The sequence below is a fragment of the Homalodisca vitripennis genome, chromosome 1 (assembly GCF_021130785.1).
Source record: "Homalodisca vitripennis isolate AUS2020 chromosome 1, UT_GWSS_2.1, whole genome shotgun sequence".
NCBI classification, from domain to species: domain Eukaryota; kingdom Metazoa; phylum Arthropoda; class Insecta; order Hemiptera; family Cicadellidae; genus Homalodisca; species Homalodisca vitripennis.
Genome location: NC_060207.1, coordinates 144,830,933 through 144,848,377, shown reverse-complemented (window position 1 = coordinate 144,848,377; position 17,445 = coordinate 144,830,933). Strand labels below are relative to the sequence as shown.

Genomic DNA, 17,445 nt, shown 5'->3' with positions numbered 1-17,445 from the left:
GGGCTCAACTGAAAAGAACTTGGTTGTGCTATTCGTCCAAATTGGATTGTGTTTATTGCCAACCTTGCTGGATGTTTCCCCAGAAAGGGACCTGTAGGAGGATGGGATTCAGGATTAAGGGACTGGAAACATTTGTCTGATCGCATAAAGACACATGAGAATTCACAGCACCATGCTGATTCCTGCTTGGTTTATGAGCAATGGCGACGTCATGGCTCAATAGACGATGCCACTAGAAAAAGGTTTGAAGGAGGAGCGGAATTTTTGGAGGAAAGTTTTGAAGAGGGTCTTAGATGTCTCCCTTATGTTGGCAACATGCAACCTTCCTTTTCGTGGAGACAGTTGGCATATCACTGATAGAAATAAAGGTAATTTTCTATCATTGATTGAATTGCTGTCAAAATATGACACTATCCTAGAAGATCTAATTACAAGGCCAAGTGGTACTGTTAATTATCTCAGTCCAACAATTCAGAATGAAATTATTTCTCTGATGGCTAGTGAAGTGCTTAGTGGAATTAAAAGAAGAGCTTTTGAGTGCGCCTTTTTTCTCCATAATTTACGACACAAACACAAGATGTAAGTAAAGTAGATCAGCTAAGCGAAGTTTTTCGCTATGTAAAGATTGACCATGACCAACTCGGAAAACCTTGTGAGTTGAGAATTTGTGAAACGTTTACATCTTTCACAGCAGTTACTGACCAAACCGCTTCGGGGCTAGAAGACGTCATCATAAAATCAATTTCAGAAAAAGGCCTTGACATAACAAAATGCAGAGGACAAGGATACGATGGTGCATCGGTCATGAGTGGTGTGTATAATGGAGTACAAAAGAGAATCCAAGAACTTGCACCCCATGCCTATTTCATTCACTGTGCCAGCCATAATTTGAATCTGGTTCTTAAAGATGCCGTTGAATGCAATCGAGAAATAGCACAAATTTTTTGAGACGGTGCAAAATATTTACAGTTTTTTTTGGCCACAGCATTGTTCGGTGGCAAGAACTAAAAGTCGTTTCTGGTTGTACAGAGAATCCGAAGGCTTCTGTTCCTAAAGACAAGGTAACATTAAAGACTTTAAACCCTACACGTTTGGGCAGAGAGATATGAAGCTGTATACGCTTTAAAGGAAAAGGTTCGGTGATGTAATGAAAGCCTTAAATAAAATAATTTTTGACAAGCAAAAAGCCAAAGGAAAGGAATGAAGCTGAGGGGCTCAAAAAAGGTTAGAATCTTTTAGTTTTGTTTTGCTCTTGACTGTCCAGTGCAAAATATTTAGGGGAAATAAACATTGCCTCAAAATCCTTTGCAAACGGAATCTATTGATTTAATGACAGCGTACGATCTCCTAGGCAATGCTTTATTGAAAATAACCGAACTTCGTTGGTCCTTTGAAGAAGTCTGTAGTGAAGCAGAAGAAGTATGTTCAAAATGGGGGATTACGATTACCCATGAATTTATTGGCCAACGTGCAAGAAAGGTAAAAAAGCACTTTGATGAACTTTGTGAAGACCAAAGACTGACAGATCCTAAAAGCAATTTCAGAGTGACAATATTCTTCCCAATGAGTTGATACTATAGTGTCACAAATTGACAACCGTTTTAAAGGCATGAAGCAAGTGATTGATGCCTATAAAATTGTTCACCCTTCTTTCCTGGCCTCATGTTCAGATGAAGAACTGCGTTGTGAAGCTGATAATTTTGTAAGCAGATTTTTCAGATGATGTAATGCCATTGTTCAAAGCTCAGATTTTATCAGTAAGGAATGCTTTTCAATCCAAATTAAAGGATTTCAAAGAAGTAAAAGAAGTTGCAAATCTCCTACTCATTGAAAACAGTTCCCTAGCATCAACCTACCCGGATGTACTAACAGCATGCTTTATGTACCTCACAGTCCCTGTGACAGTAGCCAAAGCAGAGAGATCATTCTCAAAATTAAAACTCATCAAAAACTACCTGCGAAGCTCCATGTCCCAACAACGTCTCACTGATTTGGCTCTTTTGTCTATTGAAAATGACAGAGCCCGAAAAATAGATTTTGACCGAATTATTGATGTTTTTGCTAGTGTCAAGTCAAGAAGAAAGTCTTTTTAGTAAGTTCAGTTGCATTCTCACTATCAAAACTAGTTGGGCAATTTTAAACTTGAGGAATGAGTGGGTATTACCACCATTGATCATATATAATTAATGGTATTACCAGTATTACCATAAACACCATAAATAAAATATACAATTTATTGTGTATTCAAAGGTATTACATAATTAATGATATTACTTGTATGTTTATCTACTAAACTACATTGCTTGGATGTACGCCTAAGAAGAGACTAAAAAGTTTTAAGACATTCAGCACTTATGTCTTTATTTATTTATTATCTATTGTGAATTAAAATTTGAAAAAAATAATTATGTTTTTCATTTTCATTTCAGCACTATAAATAGAATACCCAATCACAATGGTAAGCTGAAAAAATAATGGCTCTAAAAACCAAACTAATGGCACCAGGGCCAGGAGTCATACAAATTTGCATATAAAATCATTACCAGTTTATGACTTACCGTAGAAATTTGTGAACATAGTTTAAGCAAACAATTAAGTATTATAGATTTAATAAGAAAAAAAAGGTAATAATAATAATAATAGGATAATAATAAAAAATGCACATAAATTCTAAGCCTAAAAGATTCCAATTACTGTATGCTTATATCTATTAATTAAAAAAAGTGCGAAATATATAACAAAGGGGGGGCCCCGAATGGACTTTCTGCCCCGGGGCCTCCAAGGGCCTAGCTACGGGCCTGCTGATGGAGTCAGGAATTTGAGGAAATGTACAATAATTTTACTATCACTCCAACACGGTGATGTACCACTCAATAATTGCAGCGTTTCAACTCCGGCTGACATTCTACAACAAATAACATGTTCAGTAGGAAAAATTGGGAGGTAAGAGCCCAACGTAAGAATTATTAATATTGTTCACTCACAAGTCTTAGTCACAGGAAACAGGTACTTTTTTAACACAATTACCTGCACATCTTGACCCTTTTCACTTACCGAAAACCTCATAGAAATTACCACATTAGCAACCTCATGAGATGATATTCTCTAAGAGTTTGGCAACTGGGACATTAATTAAATTTGAATAAATGGAAATAGCCTAATTTAATTTCAATAAACATAGAATCACAAAAAGTACTTTTCTCCGTTGGGACTGGAATCCGGATTAGACGTTTATTTAATTATGTTTTGTTTCAAACACAAACGCCTATATTAAATTTTAACTTTTAAAACTATGGGGAAAGTTATATTTAAATATTCCACATGGTTTTGGAGTATAATATAGTAGAAAAAAGTTGATTTAAGAAAAACGGGAGAGTATAATTTTAAGACACAAACTTGTTCCCATCTTAAGTCAGTAGGCTCCTGCATTGTATGTAGAATTTTTTAAATTTACTAACAGCATTTTATCATTTTATAAATATTAACCCTTAAAGCGCCGTAAGCGCATATGCGCGCGAGGATCGACTTTGCTCTGAACGCCGTAAGCGCGTAGACGCGCAATATACTTGTTTTTACTATTTTGCACTGTTAGTTCAGAGTTTGTCCGCTAGACTGTGAGGGGTGTATGTTACAGTAGTGTAGCGGGGCTGTGCCACATCACGTGACAATCTTTGTGTTTAACGATCGATACTGAACCGGTTTTTGTTGAACAGCTGGCAGTTTGGTAGTATTGCTCAACGCCGCAAGCGCATTTATGCGTACGTCACTGCCTCGCAGCGCGCCGGGCAGCTTTTGTGTTCTTCTTCATATCCTGTTGAAGCAGTGCGAATAGTTGATCGGTAAACTACTGTGTAGTTTTATGTGTTATATGATCATCTTTTTATGAAAGTTATATATTTATAAACCTTTGAAATAAACAGTTTCTTGAATGGCGATAAAAGTCTTTTTTTCCTCGTTGAAATATTTTTACTCCTTATATTTATAATTATGTATTTTAGCTCTTGTTCCGAAATTCTACATTTATGTTTATTTTATTTATTTAGGCTTGTTTTTACTCCAACAAGTGTTACAATATTTTATTTACTTCTATAAACATCTGAAAACCATTTTGTAATTATTATAAAAATAACACCCGTTAGAGGACTAAGAATTTGGAAAATATTTGGTTTTCAAATTTTTTGCATGTAAATTTAATTTTTTATTATAACTTTGTATTAAATATGTAATATACTTATTTTCTAGTTCTATTCTAGTACATATAAGCACGCAATGTCATCATTGATATACATAATAATAAAAGGAAACAGTAAGCATTGGGTAAAATTTATAAAGGAGCTGGAACGCTACATAGTAAATCATGTGTATTTTGGGCAATAAATATGATAAAAGATATTTTTTTGCAGTTTCTGTTTTATTTTGTTACCTAAAAAAAGAAATTAAAATTAGCGTTGAGAAAATCTAATTTTAATTTTTTATAATAAATGAGCGCTAATCCAGAGTTTAGCTGAAACTGTTTGGCGCTTTAAGGGTTAATTAACAAAAAAAGTGTGTGCAAATCTTTGTAAAGTGTTGTTATTTTATATTTTCTCAAATAGCTTTTAAAACCTGTTGTAAATGGCTAAATATAATGGATTTTATTACGTTTTATCATGTTTTATTATGACCAACAAAGGATTTCCCATATTATATATTCTGAAAATCTTTCTGCAGAATAATAAATAAAAATCTAATACCGATACAAGGTAATTTGTTAATTTGCTATGCCCTTAACGTGTAACCTTACGGTATTTTCTCATGAAAATTTTGTATATTAAAACTTTAAGGTATCAAGAATGATCAAAGTATTTAAAAAAAAGTTTACTAAAGCTATACAATCTTACATGTAATGACCATGTAATACTGGATTCCAAAGTTCGTATTAGAAAAGTGAACATCGATACGCGAGTGTCGTGTATATTAACTTAAATAATCAACTCATCAGATTATATGATGCTGATAATGTGAGAGGATTTAATACTTCCTAGTTGTGCACTGTGTGGTCGTTACAAGTTTCAAGTCGTACTTATCACTTAAGGAATGTGAAAATATGAATGTTATAAACGTACATACACATATTGTTTTGTAAAATTGTTGTTATTTTTATTGGCTGTAAAATTTTCAGACTATTCAACTAATATGCATATGAAGTTTTAATACAGTGCAAGACCATTTTCTGCGATAAATTATTTTCCTGTCCACAAAAACGCCAGAAACAAAGAAAACATTTCTGAAATGAGGTATGTACATTTTTAGTGTCCATTGGATACGCTTTGAGGACATTAGTGTTATAGTTTTGTATTTTAAATCTATTCGTAGCATGGCTAGTAAAGTTCACAAACGTTTAGAATTCTATTGGGTTTAATACAGAAATTTGGCGGACCAGTACACAATTTTTTGTTTGTTTTATTTTTATTTTGGCTTTGGAGTTTGTTGTGGTGGCGACACAAACCACAAAGGTCGGAGGCTCTCCTGATGGTTCAAAGTATTGGAAGACTTTTATCAGACTGATAAGACAGTTCAAAATGACCGTTTCATTTAACCTCTGTCAATTATAATTGACCTCGTAACAATAAAAACGTGTTACCATGCAAAATGCAAAGTGATAACTAATTGTTGTTATTGTTTTGCAAAGTAAACGCCAATATTGTGTCTTTGGTTTGATCCAGAAAGGAATTGTAACTGTTAGCTGATAAAATACTTCTTACAGTCATGGAAAAGTCTTAGATGTAAGATAAGGATCTCATACATTTGTGATTGCAAAGGATTATGAGGGATAGATTTCTAGTTCTCGGAGAGATGTAATAATAATTATTATTATATATTTTTTACTTGCACAAAACTCATGGGATATATTAATTCTATATTGGTATATTAATATAATCATAACACATTCAAACATTTAGAAACTCCATAAACTTGAAAACTTGCAAGAGACACGTTTTTACACCATATAAATGTATTTGTAAAAAACGTGGACTTGAGTTAATTAAAATTAATCCTAAATTATGTTTGTAATCACAGTCACTTATAACAGGTATATTAGATACTTCTACAATTTTAAACGGCATTCATCTTGAGATTTTAAGAGCTATAAAAAAATACGTGAGAATAAATGTTGCTTGCAATTGCTTGGCAGTTTAAAAAAGTGCCTATTTTGATTTATGTTATGAAATTCCCGACATAAGAATTATGCTTCCATATGAATAACCACCATCTTAAAATTTTTTATTGGTTAAGACTGATAAACTAACTGAACTAAGCTATGTATAAACATTGTCTTTGTACCATGTTTAGTCTGAATCTATTAAGCAGTGATCGTGTTTACAATTATTCCAGTAACTTAATATTGTATACTACTTGAAACTTAAAACCTTCGCTAATTGAAAACCTTACGAGAAGTAACTAAATATACGTATAAACAAAGATAACCCGTGAAATATAAAACATGTTTCTGTTTTGAGCTATAACGCATAGTAATTTATTTAAATGTCTGTCTGACTGTATGCGTTTTTTAGCTTTAAATTTTTATTTCAGAAAAAAGCAAAGATAAAAAACTCAAATTTGTTAAAATTATATTTAATAAACTCTAAAATCAAAAGAAAAATTAGTACTACTATATAACATTTCACGTTTCAAGATGGCGGGCGGTTGAAATTTTTAAAGCTTAATACCATAAAAACTAAAATATTAAGACTATTTAATCGTAAATAATAATAACAGTTGTAATATTTAATTACAAACATTTTGACATCTGTATCATAATTTTCGGTCAGTAATTTATATATATATATATATATATATATATATATACATACTATGTATACAGCCGTTAAAAAGCGCGCGTGTGTGTACATGCTTTTTAACGGCTGCAATTGACGATAAAATTTTCATTTTTTACATGTTTACGGCAGCTAACCATTACAATCTTATATCAAAATTATCTACAATTTTGCTACTTTTAGTTTCAAAAATTTTTACAACTGAATCATAAATTAATTTTGTTATTTAAGTGTAACGTGATTATGGACGAATGTTCATGAAAGTCTCTATGACAGACGAAGCATTTATAAATGGGACAAGAAGTTAAGGAAACAGGCAGCTCATTGAACATGAGATGAAACCGTTGAGAACTCTCAAAACATTCTTATAAAAGGTTCTAAAAAGTCTTTGCGGAAACGTGGACGTGAGTTGATGTCCTTAGCAAATCACTTCAATGTTTTGAAGGAAATACTGAAATGTAACCAAACCTCAACCATATTTTCCATCAGGCAAGATTTGAAGTCTGATAACAAATCAAAGAGACATACCTTGCTGTAGTTATTCTCTATGAAAATTTAATGAATCAAAATGTTACATACCGCAAGTGATGAGGCTATCTTTCACTTACCTGGATATGTGCATCTTCATTACGTTCGTATATTGAACTCGAATCAGGGCTATGATGAATCAGTTACCCCATAAGTCCTGATCAAAGAATTGGGAAGAGATAAAAGTTCGCTTGGACTTCTGCAGGGCGATTCATGGTGCATATGTTGAACTCAGATAAACCAATGTAAAACTGTATTAAAGTAAATTATAATCCTATGTTCTTGTGCTTTATATACTGTTAATAAAGTAGTTAAAAAGTGTGACATGGCTTGGCAAAACAATATACAGTCGTATATATATATATATATATATATATATATATATATATATATATATATATATACATTATTGAATTATGGTAAATTTGGATTCTGGAGGGTCATGATTGGAGAAAAAAAACACCTAACGAAGATTCCATCATGAGGCGATTGCAATAGGCAGAATGATATTAAATCTACATAAATGTACGTTTCAAAATGGTTTTGAAGATTTTGGGAAAAATTTACCACTGCATAATACAGTGTTAATCAATATGATCTTAAATATTTCATTTTGATGCGTGGAAAACCTACTCATGGTTCTACTATCTTTGAGATGGGTAGAACGTCGGTAATTAGTAGAAAAGGTGAAAGCGGAAGTCGATGAAAACTCTGAAAACAGAACTGGAGAAATATAGCAAGATAATTTAAGTACCTTCCAGACATTGAAAAACTAGAGGAAAGTTCAACGCACAGATTCGTTTACTGTATATCATAAATATCTTAGCCTATCTATATCTACCTATCTAATTCTTAGACCATCTTCTATGCTACTATATATTCAAAATAATAGTTAACAGATTTATTATTAAAAATATATTCTTTTGTTTGTGATAATTGTTCTATTACGATTTGGCCTATCAACGTTGGAAGCTAAGCAGCCCATGCTTTCAGGTGAGATACTTTCCGACGCGCGGCGCGGTAAAACGGCTTGGGTGGAGGGATGTCACTGCTGTTGTCGGCCTCGATGTCATGGGAACTACACTGAAACGAGACAAAGATATGTCTAGTTGGGAGTTTCTCCCAATCTCAGTGAAACTAGAGGCATCTTGTCGTTCAGGAATGTGATCCAGTTGACATAACATTTTAGTTATCGAAGGCATTTTTATAAAAATTGCACGTTGTCACATTTTGCACGCTATTTACTTATTATTGTCTATTAGCAGGTAAATTATATTAATTGTACACCTTTAAACTGTGGGAAATAAGAACCACTCGATAGAACATATCCTTGCTGAATTCGTTGGTACACTTTGCAAGCGGATTCCTTACATAAAAATAAAGAGTCTTTAAATATATTCCATAGAGATTTAATACAACATATTTAATTTAATTTAATAATTCCATACAACTTGAAACAGGCTATTTTTATAAAGATACTGCCTTTATTTAAGTTTTGTGGGTTCAGAAAAAAATACTTTAGTTAGATCATCAACATTGACTCTTGAAGGCTATAATACCACACACTTGATGTTAGCAAAAATATTTGCATTCCCTCTCATTACCTAAGGAAATCTTAAAACTAACTTTCATAGTAATTGGACGAATGTAAAAACTGTCTCAAGCAGACAGCCAAACTCTTTTTTGAACGAATTTTAATGTCTATAGCTAATTAAAAGAAGCATTCGCTTAAATAATTGGTTTAATATCGCTAAAATGATGCATTGTTTATTTATTGGACGAAAGGTGCTTATTACAGTAAAGTAGAAAGAGGGAATCATCAATTATTGAGTAATCTTTCTATAAATTTGATATAAAATGTTGCAATGTCTCATCTCCTCGTTATTGTATCAATCAAAACATTCAAGGAAATTATGGATGTTTGTCATTATTCAGTTTCCTAAAGTATTTCCTGTCATGTAAGAGTTTGCTTTCCGTCTTCACGAAAGGGTTTTAACGAGTTAGCAAGGAGTTGGAGGTTATGGGTTGTTTGAACTATGAAATATTTTAAAGTAAATATTCTGTTTTAAATAAAAAACAGGTTAAAAATAAGACCTGTTATCTCTAGGGCCAAGTGATTTTATTATTTTACATTCTCATGGAATTTCGTAATTTGTATACGTGTAGTATACAGCGTATCCAACTTTCTTAATTATAGGCCTAAATAGAAACTTTTTAAACTTTTAAACAACAAGAATGGTATTACAAATTTTTAAAGGTCATAATAAGTGCATAGCAGAAATGGAAAGACGAATAAAAATGAACCATTACAACTTGCATTTTAATTAGCGGAATTCTCACCATAAATTCTAAGAGTGTTATATACCAAGGAGATAATTTTTACAGCGACCATTATAATTTTCAAATTTACGAGATAAATATACCATTGCTGAATTTAAACATATGCTATTTGTTTGTGTTTTCGAAATTGAAAATGTTGTTACGGGTCAGGAATCAAACATAAACGCGATAGTGTTAAAATACTGTTTTATTAAAATTATAAATTAATCTCACTAGGAGAAGGAAATTAAAATTTTATTTATTTTTGCATGAGGAACACATTCCAAAGTTTTCCAACCCTATTCAGTTAGATTATTTCCTGTTATCGGGTGAGTATATTTCCAAAGTTTAAATTATTGTTTAGCTTTGATTAACTTTAGTCAGTAGTATAAATATGTTATTTTTGGAATTTAAAAAATAAAACTCATAAAGAAATGATTTTACTGTTATATAATAAAAATGATGAATTGTAATTTAAACATTTAAAATATAATTTACATTTCATGTGAATTGGTGTTATAAACTTGAAAAATTTAAATACTCTTAGTTTTTGTACATTATTGTCACTAAATTTTATTCTTGTAAAAGTAATTTGTTTCACGCCGTTGTATGTAAGATTTTCTGTAGACCTTCATTCTAGAAATATCCTGTTGTACGAGCCTCGTATTTAGTACATTAAAAGATGTAACACAAAGAAAAAACTATTTGCGTGTAAGATAAAGATATAAGGCCACTAAGCGCAGATTCTCATTGGCTGGAAGAGATCACGTGGTCCACTGAATAACAGTATATAAATCGCCGTTCTGTCTGATTCAATATCAGATATTTCCCCAGCGAAACATCAGACTCTTACTTAACATGGGCAAGGAAAGGACCAGCGTCAACATGGCCGTCGTCGGCTACTACTAGACCCTCCATCAGGTAAAAATATGCATTGAGGTATTAGATATAATTAAAAAATATATTTCTCAAATAATGTTGTAATGTTTGTACTGTTACGTGAAAAACTACTTATACAACATGTTTCTGAAATAGAAAAGTAGCTACGAATTAAATGGAAAACTTTTTAGCTTATGCTTCAACATAAAAAAGTGCTATTTATTTCAATAATAGATTGGAGACTTATTTTGTACATGAGTTAAAAAACGAATTCTAACGCAAAATATGTTCCTTGATATTTTTGGTATTTTTATTTAAAAATGTGATCCTGTTTATCGTAACGACTTCATCAGAGAAAATAATCTAAACCTGCTTGAGCAAAACCCTACAAAGCTGTATTTTCCTTTATAAGCTATATTATTATGTTTGGAAATATTGTAGGGTATGGTGAATTACATTATTTATGATATTTTACTTTTTAAACAATTCTAACCAATTATGACCATAATATTGTTCATGTTGCAGCAGATGGACGGATAGTACAACACGGAATTGACCCGGCTTCTGTACATGGACACGCTCTGGACACGGACAACACGATCTCTCCCGGATCACACCTCATTCTATTTGTAGGCCTACATTGACCAAATAAATCAAAATTTACCGATTGTTGGTTTTCAATTTACTTACCATTTCGCAAGTAATAATTATTGTAAGGAAATGAATTATTTATATATAAGGAAATAGTTTTAAAATAAACGTAATAAGTAGGATCAATTGTAAGTATTTTTTGAAAAATGTATTAAAAATATGTCAAAGTTATATTAAAAATTAAAATAATATAGAGTAAAGTAATCGCAATTCCATGGATACCATTACTAATAATGAATTAATGCATTAATTAGACTATTAATTAATTAGTGATTTTAATAATAATTTATTGTGTATGAAATCACACAATGCTGTGTTTTATAGACACTATGTTGTACCAAAAGCGTTTAATAGTGCCTCAAAAATATTGAAAGAAATGTTTAAATCGCACTTAGGGATTTATTTTAAATCAGGTTATATTACTGAAGGAAATTTCAGTACTGAAGAAATTATATTACTGAAACATTAATAACAACAAAAAAGTAAGATCCCAGTTACAGTTATGGTTTATAGGATTTGTTATATAAAAAAGGTATAAAAACCTTACCTAATAATATAGTTATACGTCAATACCAAATTACCTTTATTATGCATCAACTTATGAGACTTGCAATATCTTAAATTCCCAATCTTACTCGTATTTTGATCCACTTAAAAAAATGAGTATGCGAATAGTAATTTCAGCACAATTTTTCAAAACCTAAAAGGGTTTAAATACTATATACATGCTTATTCTTAAGATTTAAAAGATTCAACTCCAAATACTCATGTGTATTGTTCTAAATACAAGTAACTTACGTCCCATACCCCTTGTCGCGTAACAGGGTTCGCTGAGGTTCTTAATATTTTTGTAGTTTATATCATTGTTGATTTGTTCTATGGATAGATAGAGGCAAGTAAAAAACACACAGATAAAACCTTTTTACATATATTATGACTTTGCTCAATGCACAAATTTATGTATTCTGTGATTTTCTTCTTGTCATCATGGTTACCCGTAATACTAGTGTAAAAATGTTAACTGACATTCAACAAAATCTTAACGTGTATCATTACTCAATGTTGCCTATATAGAAATAAAACGTCGTGCAAAATTCGTTCTCGAGATTGAACGACAGGCAGAAATGCAATGTTTCTGCATCTCGAGCTTCACTGGCACAGGATTAAAAAATGAAATTCAATTTTTTAAATTAATAAGGAAAACACGCTTAATTACCTTCTTGTTGCTGGCTAATACTATCGCCTTCTAATGTTCCAGTTTAGGGGTTCAACGAAGCGCCAACCAATCCAGAGTAGATTAATTGTAAGATACTAATGATTTCATCATAGTTAAATATTCAATTTTTAGTCTTTTTTATAAAGTAAAATTATTTAAAATGTGATTTCACTAAGGTAAAATTTGGAACCGTTAAAATTGAGAGTCCTTAATAGTCTAAAAGTTGTTAAAATCAACTTAGCAAGCAAATGTTTCACATTTATGGTGAAACCTTTCTTCACGAAATTCTGGTGGTTAGCATAATTTAACAGTAAAATAAAAGACATTCATACTTTAATAATTTTATTTATAATAATAATAACAAAAAAATAATTTAAATAACAATTACATTTTATTTACTAAGTTATAATCATCTAATGTCTTAACCAAGTTGCAGAGTACAATTCATACGTGAAATATATAAAAGAATAAGTTATTAGTTAACATCTTCATACCAAAATACAAAATCCTTAGCAAGCGTGCTATCCTTCATAAATACAATACTTTCCTGTCAACTTTAGGCAATCAAAATTCACCATCGTTGTTCATAAAATCCTCCGTCGGAATAAAAAAGTCTGGGATTGTTAAAAATAATGTTATTATCTACGGTACAGTGTATGGTTAGGTAAATATTTTATAATAAAAAATCACAGCGTTCTAAGCTATGATATTGGCTAATGAATAATGGCTTAAAAACGTTATAGAGCGTTTACGTATGAAAAACTTACGTAAACAAAGTGGAGGGAATGGAATGTTTTATACTGATAACAAAATAATTCCTTAATTAATATTTTATGAAAAATATGCAATTCTCTAAAACTGTAACCCATGCACAAACTGTAACAAATTAATATTTTAATTTTCTGCCCTTTTCATTTGGGCCTGGGAATAACTTGCCAAAAATTCATAGTTATGCCTATATTTTTGTGTTTCTACATTCCCTCTCTTTAGAGAAGTTCCAAAACAAACAAAACAAACAAACAAAACAAACAAAACAAACACTTCTGTGCTAATGAAAATTGTATTCCATTTATTGCTTATTAATTTTTATTTCAAATTATTGTTTTCCTCACTTTTTATAATCGATGATTAAAACTTGTACTTGATAACTTGATTGTAGACGTCCCCTGGTCCGTATATTGAATTGGGAAATTCATCTTGCTGAAAAAGACATACATTATAGTGTAAATAAAAATTATACTTGTAAGTGATTCTACGTCTATATACTTTATTATAGAGGTCCCCAGGTCCGTATATTGAATAGGAGATTATAGTGTAAATACAAATGTACTTGTAAATGGTCCTTGCAGCAGTGAAAATTGAAACTAACTAGTTTATTCTGGATTTTACTTAACCCTTTTAGCCCCGGCGTCCGACATATCGGACAGAGGTGGTCTAGCTAAAATGCCCAACGTCCGATATACCGGACGTCTCGAGAATTTAATGTAACTGGCTAATAATATGTCCAAATGCCATCAGTTTCGGTATAGTAGTCGGTGAAGAAACGGGCTACATGCAAAAATAATAAACCTTCCAATTGGCATCGTATTTCGTCGTCATTGAGCGTAGTTTATTTGTCGATGTAAGTTGTCAGACGACTTCAGTTGCATTGTTGTTGTATGCTAACTTATAACCTCAATTAGTTTGCGTGATTGAAAGCGGTTGTTTTTCGTGTGATTTATTGTATTATTAGTAAAAAAACATGAGTAAACGTCGTAGAGAAAAGTTACCAGTGAGTGAAAACACTTTGATAAACACTGGTACTTTGGGATTATACCGACCACACCCATACATGAATCGTTATTTGACATTTTGCTTCTACTGATTACTAGATTAGCGTAGAACAATATTTCGTCAATATAAAACAGGAATTGTCTTATCGCAAACCCCTCCCCATCCTCAGACAGAGGTCAAAGTCGACCGGTCTAGTAGATAAGTGATTGCAGAGTCCCGCCGCGCGGCCTGCCGTAATCGGGATTCTCGAGAAAGATAAGATAACAGCGACAAAAATACCGATCACAATACCTGGAAATGCTTGTTGATTAATGGAATGTTAGTTCTGTTACTCAACTACATCGTTTTATAACGTTCTAAGTTCATTGAAAAAGGTTTAAGCGTTGGGGGCATATAACGGAATCTGACCCCATTCCCAAAGTACCATAAAATGTATATATTGTAAATATTATTTCTTTTACTTTTTTGAAAAATTAAACAAGTTTTAGTCTTACAAACCATTACAATCAGTTTGTGTTATTTTACAATTGTTATTATTTCAAAAGTGCAAAAACAAGTAAACATATCTGTATACTTCTACTGACGTGTATGTGGAAATATATGAAGAAGTGCTTATGCAGCAATACAATTAATTGGATATATCTCCTGCATTTATCAAGGAAAGTTCTAAAAATTTTGTGTGTGTAGTAAGAAATATGTGTACAACAAAATTGCTTCATTTTTCAGGGGCTACAATTTTTTTTTCTACCGTTTATGTATGTCCAAACTATAAAAAATAAAAAAATTTTTATGTATAAATACGCTAAAAAAACAAATCATTCTGTAAAAGTACTTTTTAACTATTACATCTAAGAGTACACTTATTTGTGAACAATTTAAAACAAAAACCTAAAAATTATCTTCAAAAATAAGAAAACTAGATGAATTTTCCCTCAATTCTGCACTACGGTCCCTTATCGCCATGGGCTTTCTGGCAAGTCCATGGAAAAATGGCTGGGGTTAAAAGGGAACGAAATTAAGAATGTATACATGTAAATTAGTAAAACTTGGTTTCCTTTGCTATTGTGGGACGGCATATTTACATTAGCTTAAGGAACAAAAACGAAGGGATCCGGTAACTAACATGGTTCAATGGACTATTCGATCCCTGACTACAATTTTACAAAACGACCAAGTGCAGTGAACACATGACCATAGCAAATGAAAACACAAAGCTATTTACTAACACTATATGCAAATTTGTAAGACAGAAAATCGTGGCATAGCATATGTTGTTAACTGATGAGGCCTACGATACTGATTAGGCATATAGTGTTTATATAATGCCTAGATTAAAGCAAAATGATAAGATGACATAGCAAACAGCTAGCTATTGAGTAGCGGGAGCGTTGTATGTGTATGCGATATTCATCTCTGCGAAAAACGATTACCGAGACTAGAAACAATGACAACGAGCCGAATGGTACTCAAAGTAGGCATACATTTACTTTTAGGAAATTACACTAACCGTAAATATTATTAGTAACTCGATATGGTTTTAAAAGTTAATATCTTTGTATGTTTGTGTGTATAGTCCCATAGGTTTCTCTACACATAATCTCGAAACCCGTTTTACTACATAGAAGAGCTTTCGCACCCTAGGTATATTGAAGAGTGAGACACAGGCGGAGATAGAACTTTTCACATGGAGTACAAGCGTGGATGTAAGCAAGCGCTTTTTGATTGCAGTAGGCTTCTTAGTTCAACGTGTTTGTCGGTATTATTTTGCACAGATTATATTGACAAAACTATCATCATTAATTTAAGAGTAATAATGTCTCTAATCACATATTAGAAAATACAAAAAAAATATTTCGAAAATTGCATTAACTTAAAACGATTTAGACAAAGATTTTTAAACTAACAGACATTGGAGGGATAGTAAAATTTCAGTATAGCTAAATTTCGTTCAAGGTTACACACATATTACATACCAGTTAATCGACAATTTGTTTTCATACTGTTACATAGGTCTCTATTATATTGTTTATTGGCATAAAAAAGCTAACACAAAGTTTTCTTCGGAATAATAATTAGAACCAGAAGTGGTCGTGAAGCACAAATCTTGAAATAAGAACCACTCTCAGTTTCGCTTATCCATAAAACTGAATAATATTTATATTAGAAGCTCACATTTATTGTCCGTTTTCTATTATTTGGTATTTTGTTTTAGTTTATAATTAGTACAAAAATGAATCAATTAAATTAGTGAATGCTGTTCTATATTTTTCCATTAGTTTAATTCAGTATACATAATTCTGCCATGCAGTAAGTCAATAGGTATTTTCAAAATGTGAAACTTGCTCTGCTATAAAACAACAAAAAGGTAGTTGTACTAGGTGTATTATCTGTTAGTCTATTGTTTATTGGTCACGCATGTATTTAAACTTGGCTGAATTCAAAGAATTTATTTAGACTTATTTTGTTATTAATAAAGTATGTTTTTAAATTTTATTGAATTGAACTGAAAATGTGTATCTGCTATACGCTTAATTCCTTTTTTACGTAGGACTTATGCCTACTTAAAATATCGTAGGATTCTCACAAATCATTTCACTAAGAAAGCTACGAACTTCGACTTTAGGTTTCCTTCAAAATGGTTTAAAATAGTTATAGTACCTTAAATCGTTTGGTTTATTTAATTAAAATACATGGAATGCAGAGAAATACGATTTAGCATTTGGTTGGTAGGATATTTATAAAACGAGTTTCGCTTTTAATTCAGGATCCCAAATCTCTGCACTAGTTATGGTTCAGGAGACTGGCATATATTTTAGTCGCCATTACACTATATCTATGGCGTTTTATATACCACTTAAAATGTATTAGCTGACGACCCAACTATTCAGTAGAAAATTGCGGGTGAAGGCGCGGTTAAGTGCCATTAATATTCAATTCCATTAAAGTATGTCATAATGTTTGACTGAATTATTTGTAATTATAAAATAAAACAAATTTTTATTTTTATTTTCCTTTTTTGTCATGATATTTCATTTTCAAGCCCTTATAAGCACTAATCCAGCTAAAAAGAAGTAAGTGGGAGGGACTCCTTGGGACATACTTAAATACACTATAAGGATCATCTGTGGAAAAATATGCTTTTTACCTCCAAGCTCCATGTAATAACCTTATTTTCCAGATTTTACTGGGCTGTTAAAATCACTGGTTTTGCGATAAGTGATATTTCCCTAATAGTGAATTTGAAACAATCTTCTAAGTAGA

At 31.6% G+C, this 17,445-nt stretch overlaps 1 protein-coding gene and 1 long non-coding RNA gene across 2 annotated transcripts in view; one reads left to right on the top strand and one right to left on the bottom strand.

The window, feature by feature from the left end:
- The first annotated feature begins 10,199 nt into the window (after positions 1 to 10,199).
- LOC124373067 lies at positions 10,200 to 11,212 on the top strand. Its single transcript, XR_006923399.1, has 2 exons — positions 10,200 to 10,586; positions 11,070 to 11,212. It is a non-coding gene; the product is annotated as an uncharacterized LOC124373067 (long non-coding RNA).
- A 1,528-nt stretch (positions 11,213 to 12,740) lies between these two features.
- The window catches only part of LOC124373020 (galactose mutarotase-like), a 32,644-nt gene continuing 27,939 nt past the window's right edge, over positions 12,741 to 17,445 (bottom strand). Inside the window, exon 8 of the mRNA XM_046831433.1 lies at positions 12,741 to 13,611. Within this exon, the coding sequence (XP_046687389.1) occupies positions 13,540 to 13,611 (72 nt within the window). The 3' untranslated portion in view covers positions 12,741 to 13,539. The remainder of the gene's footprint in view (positions 13,612 to 17,445) is intronic.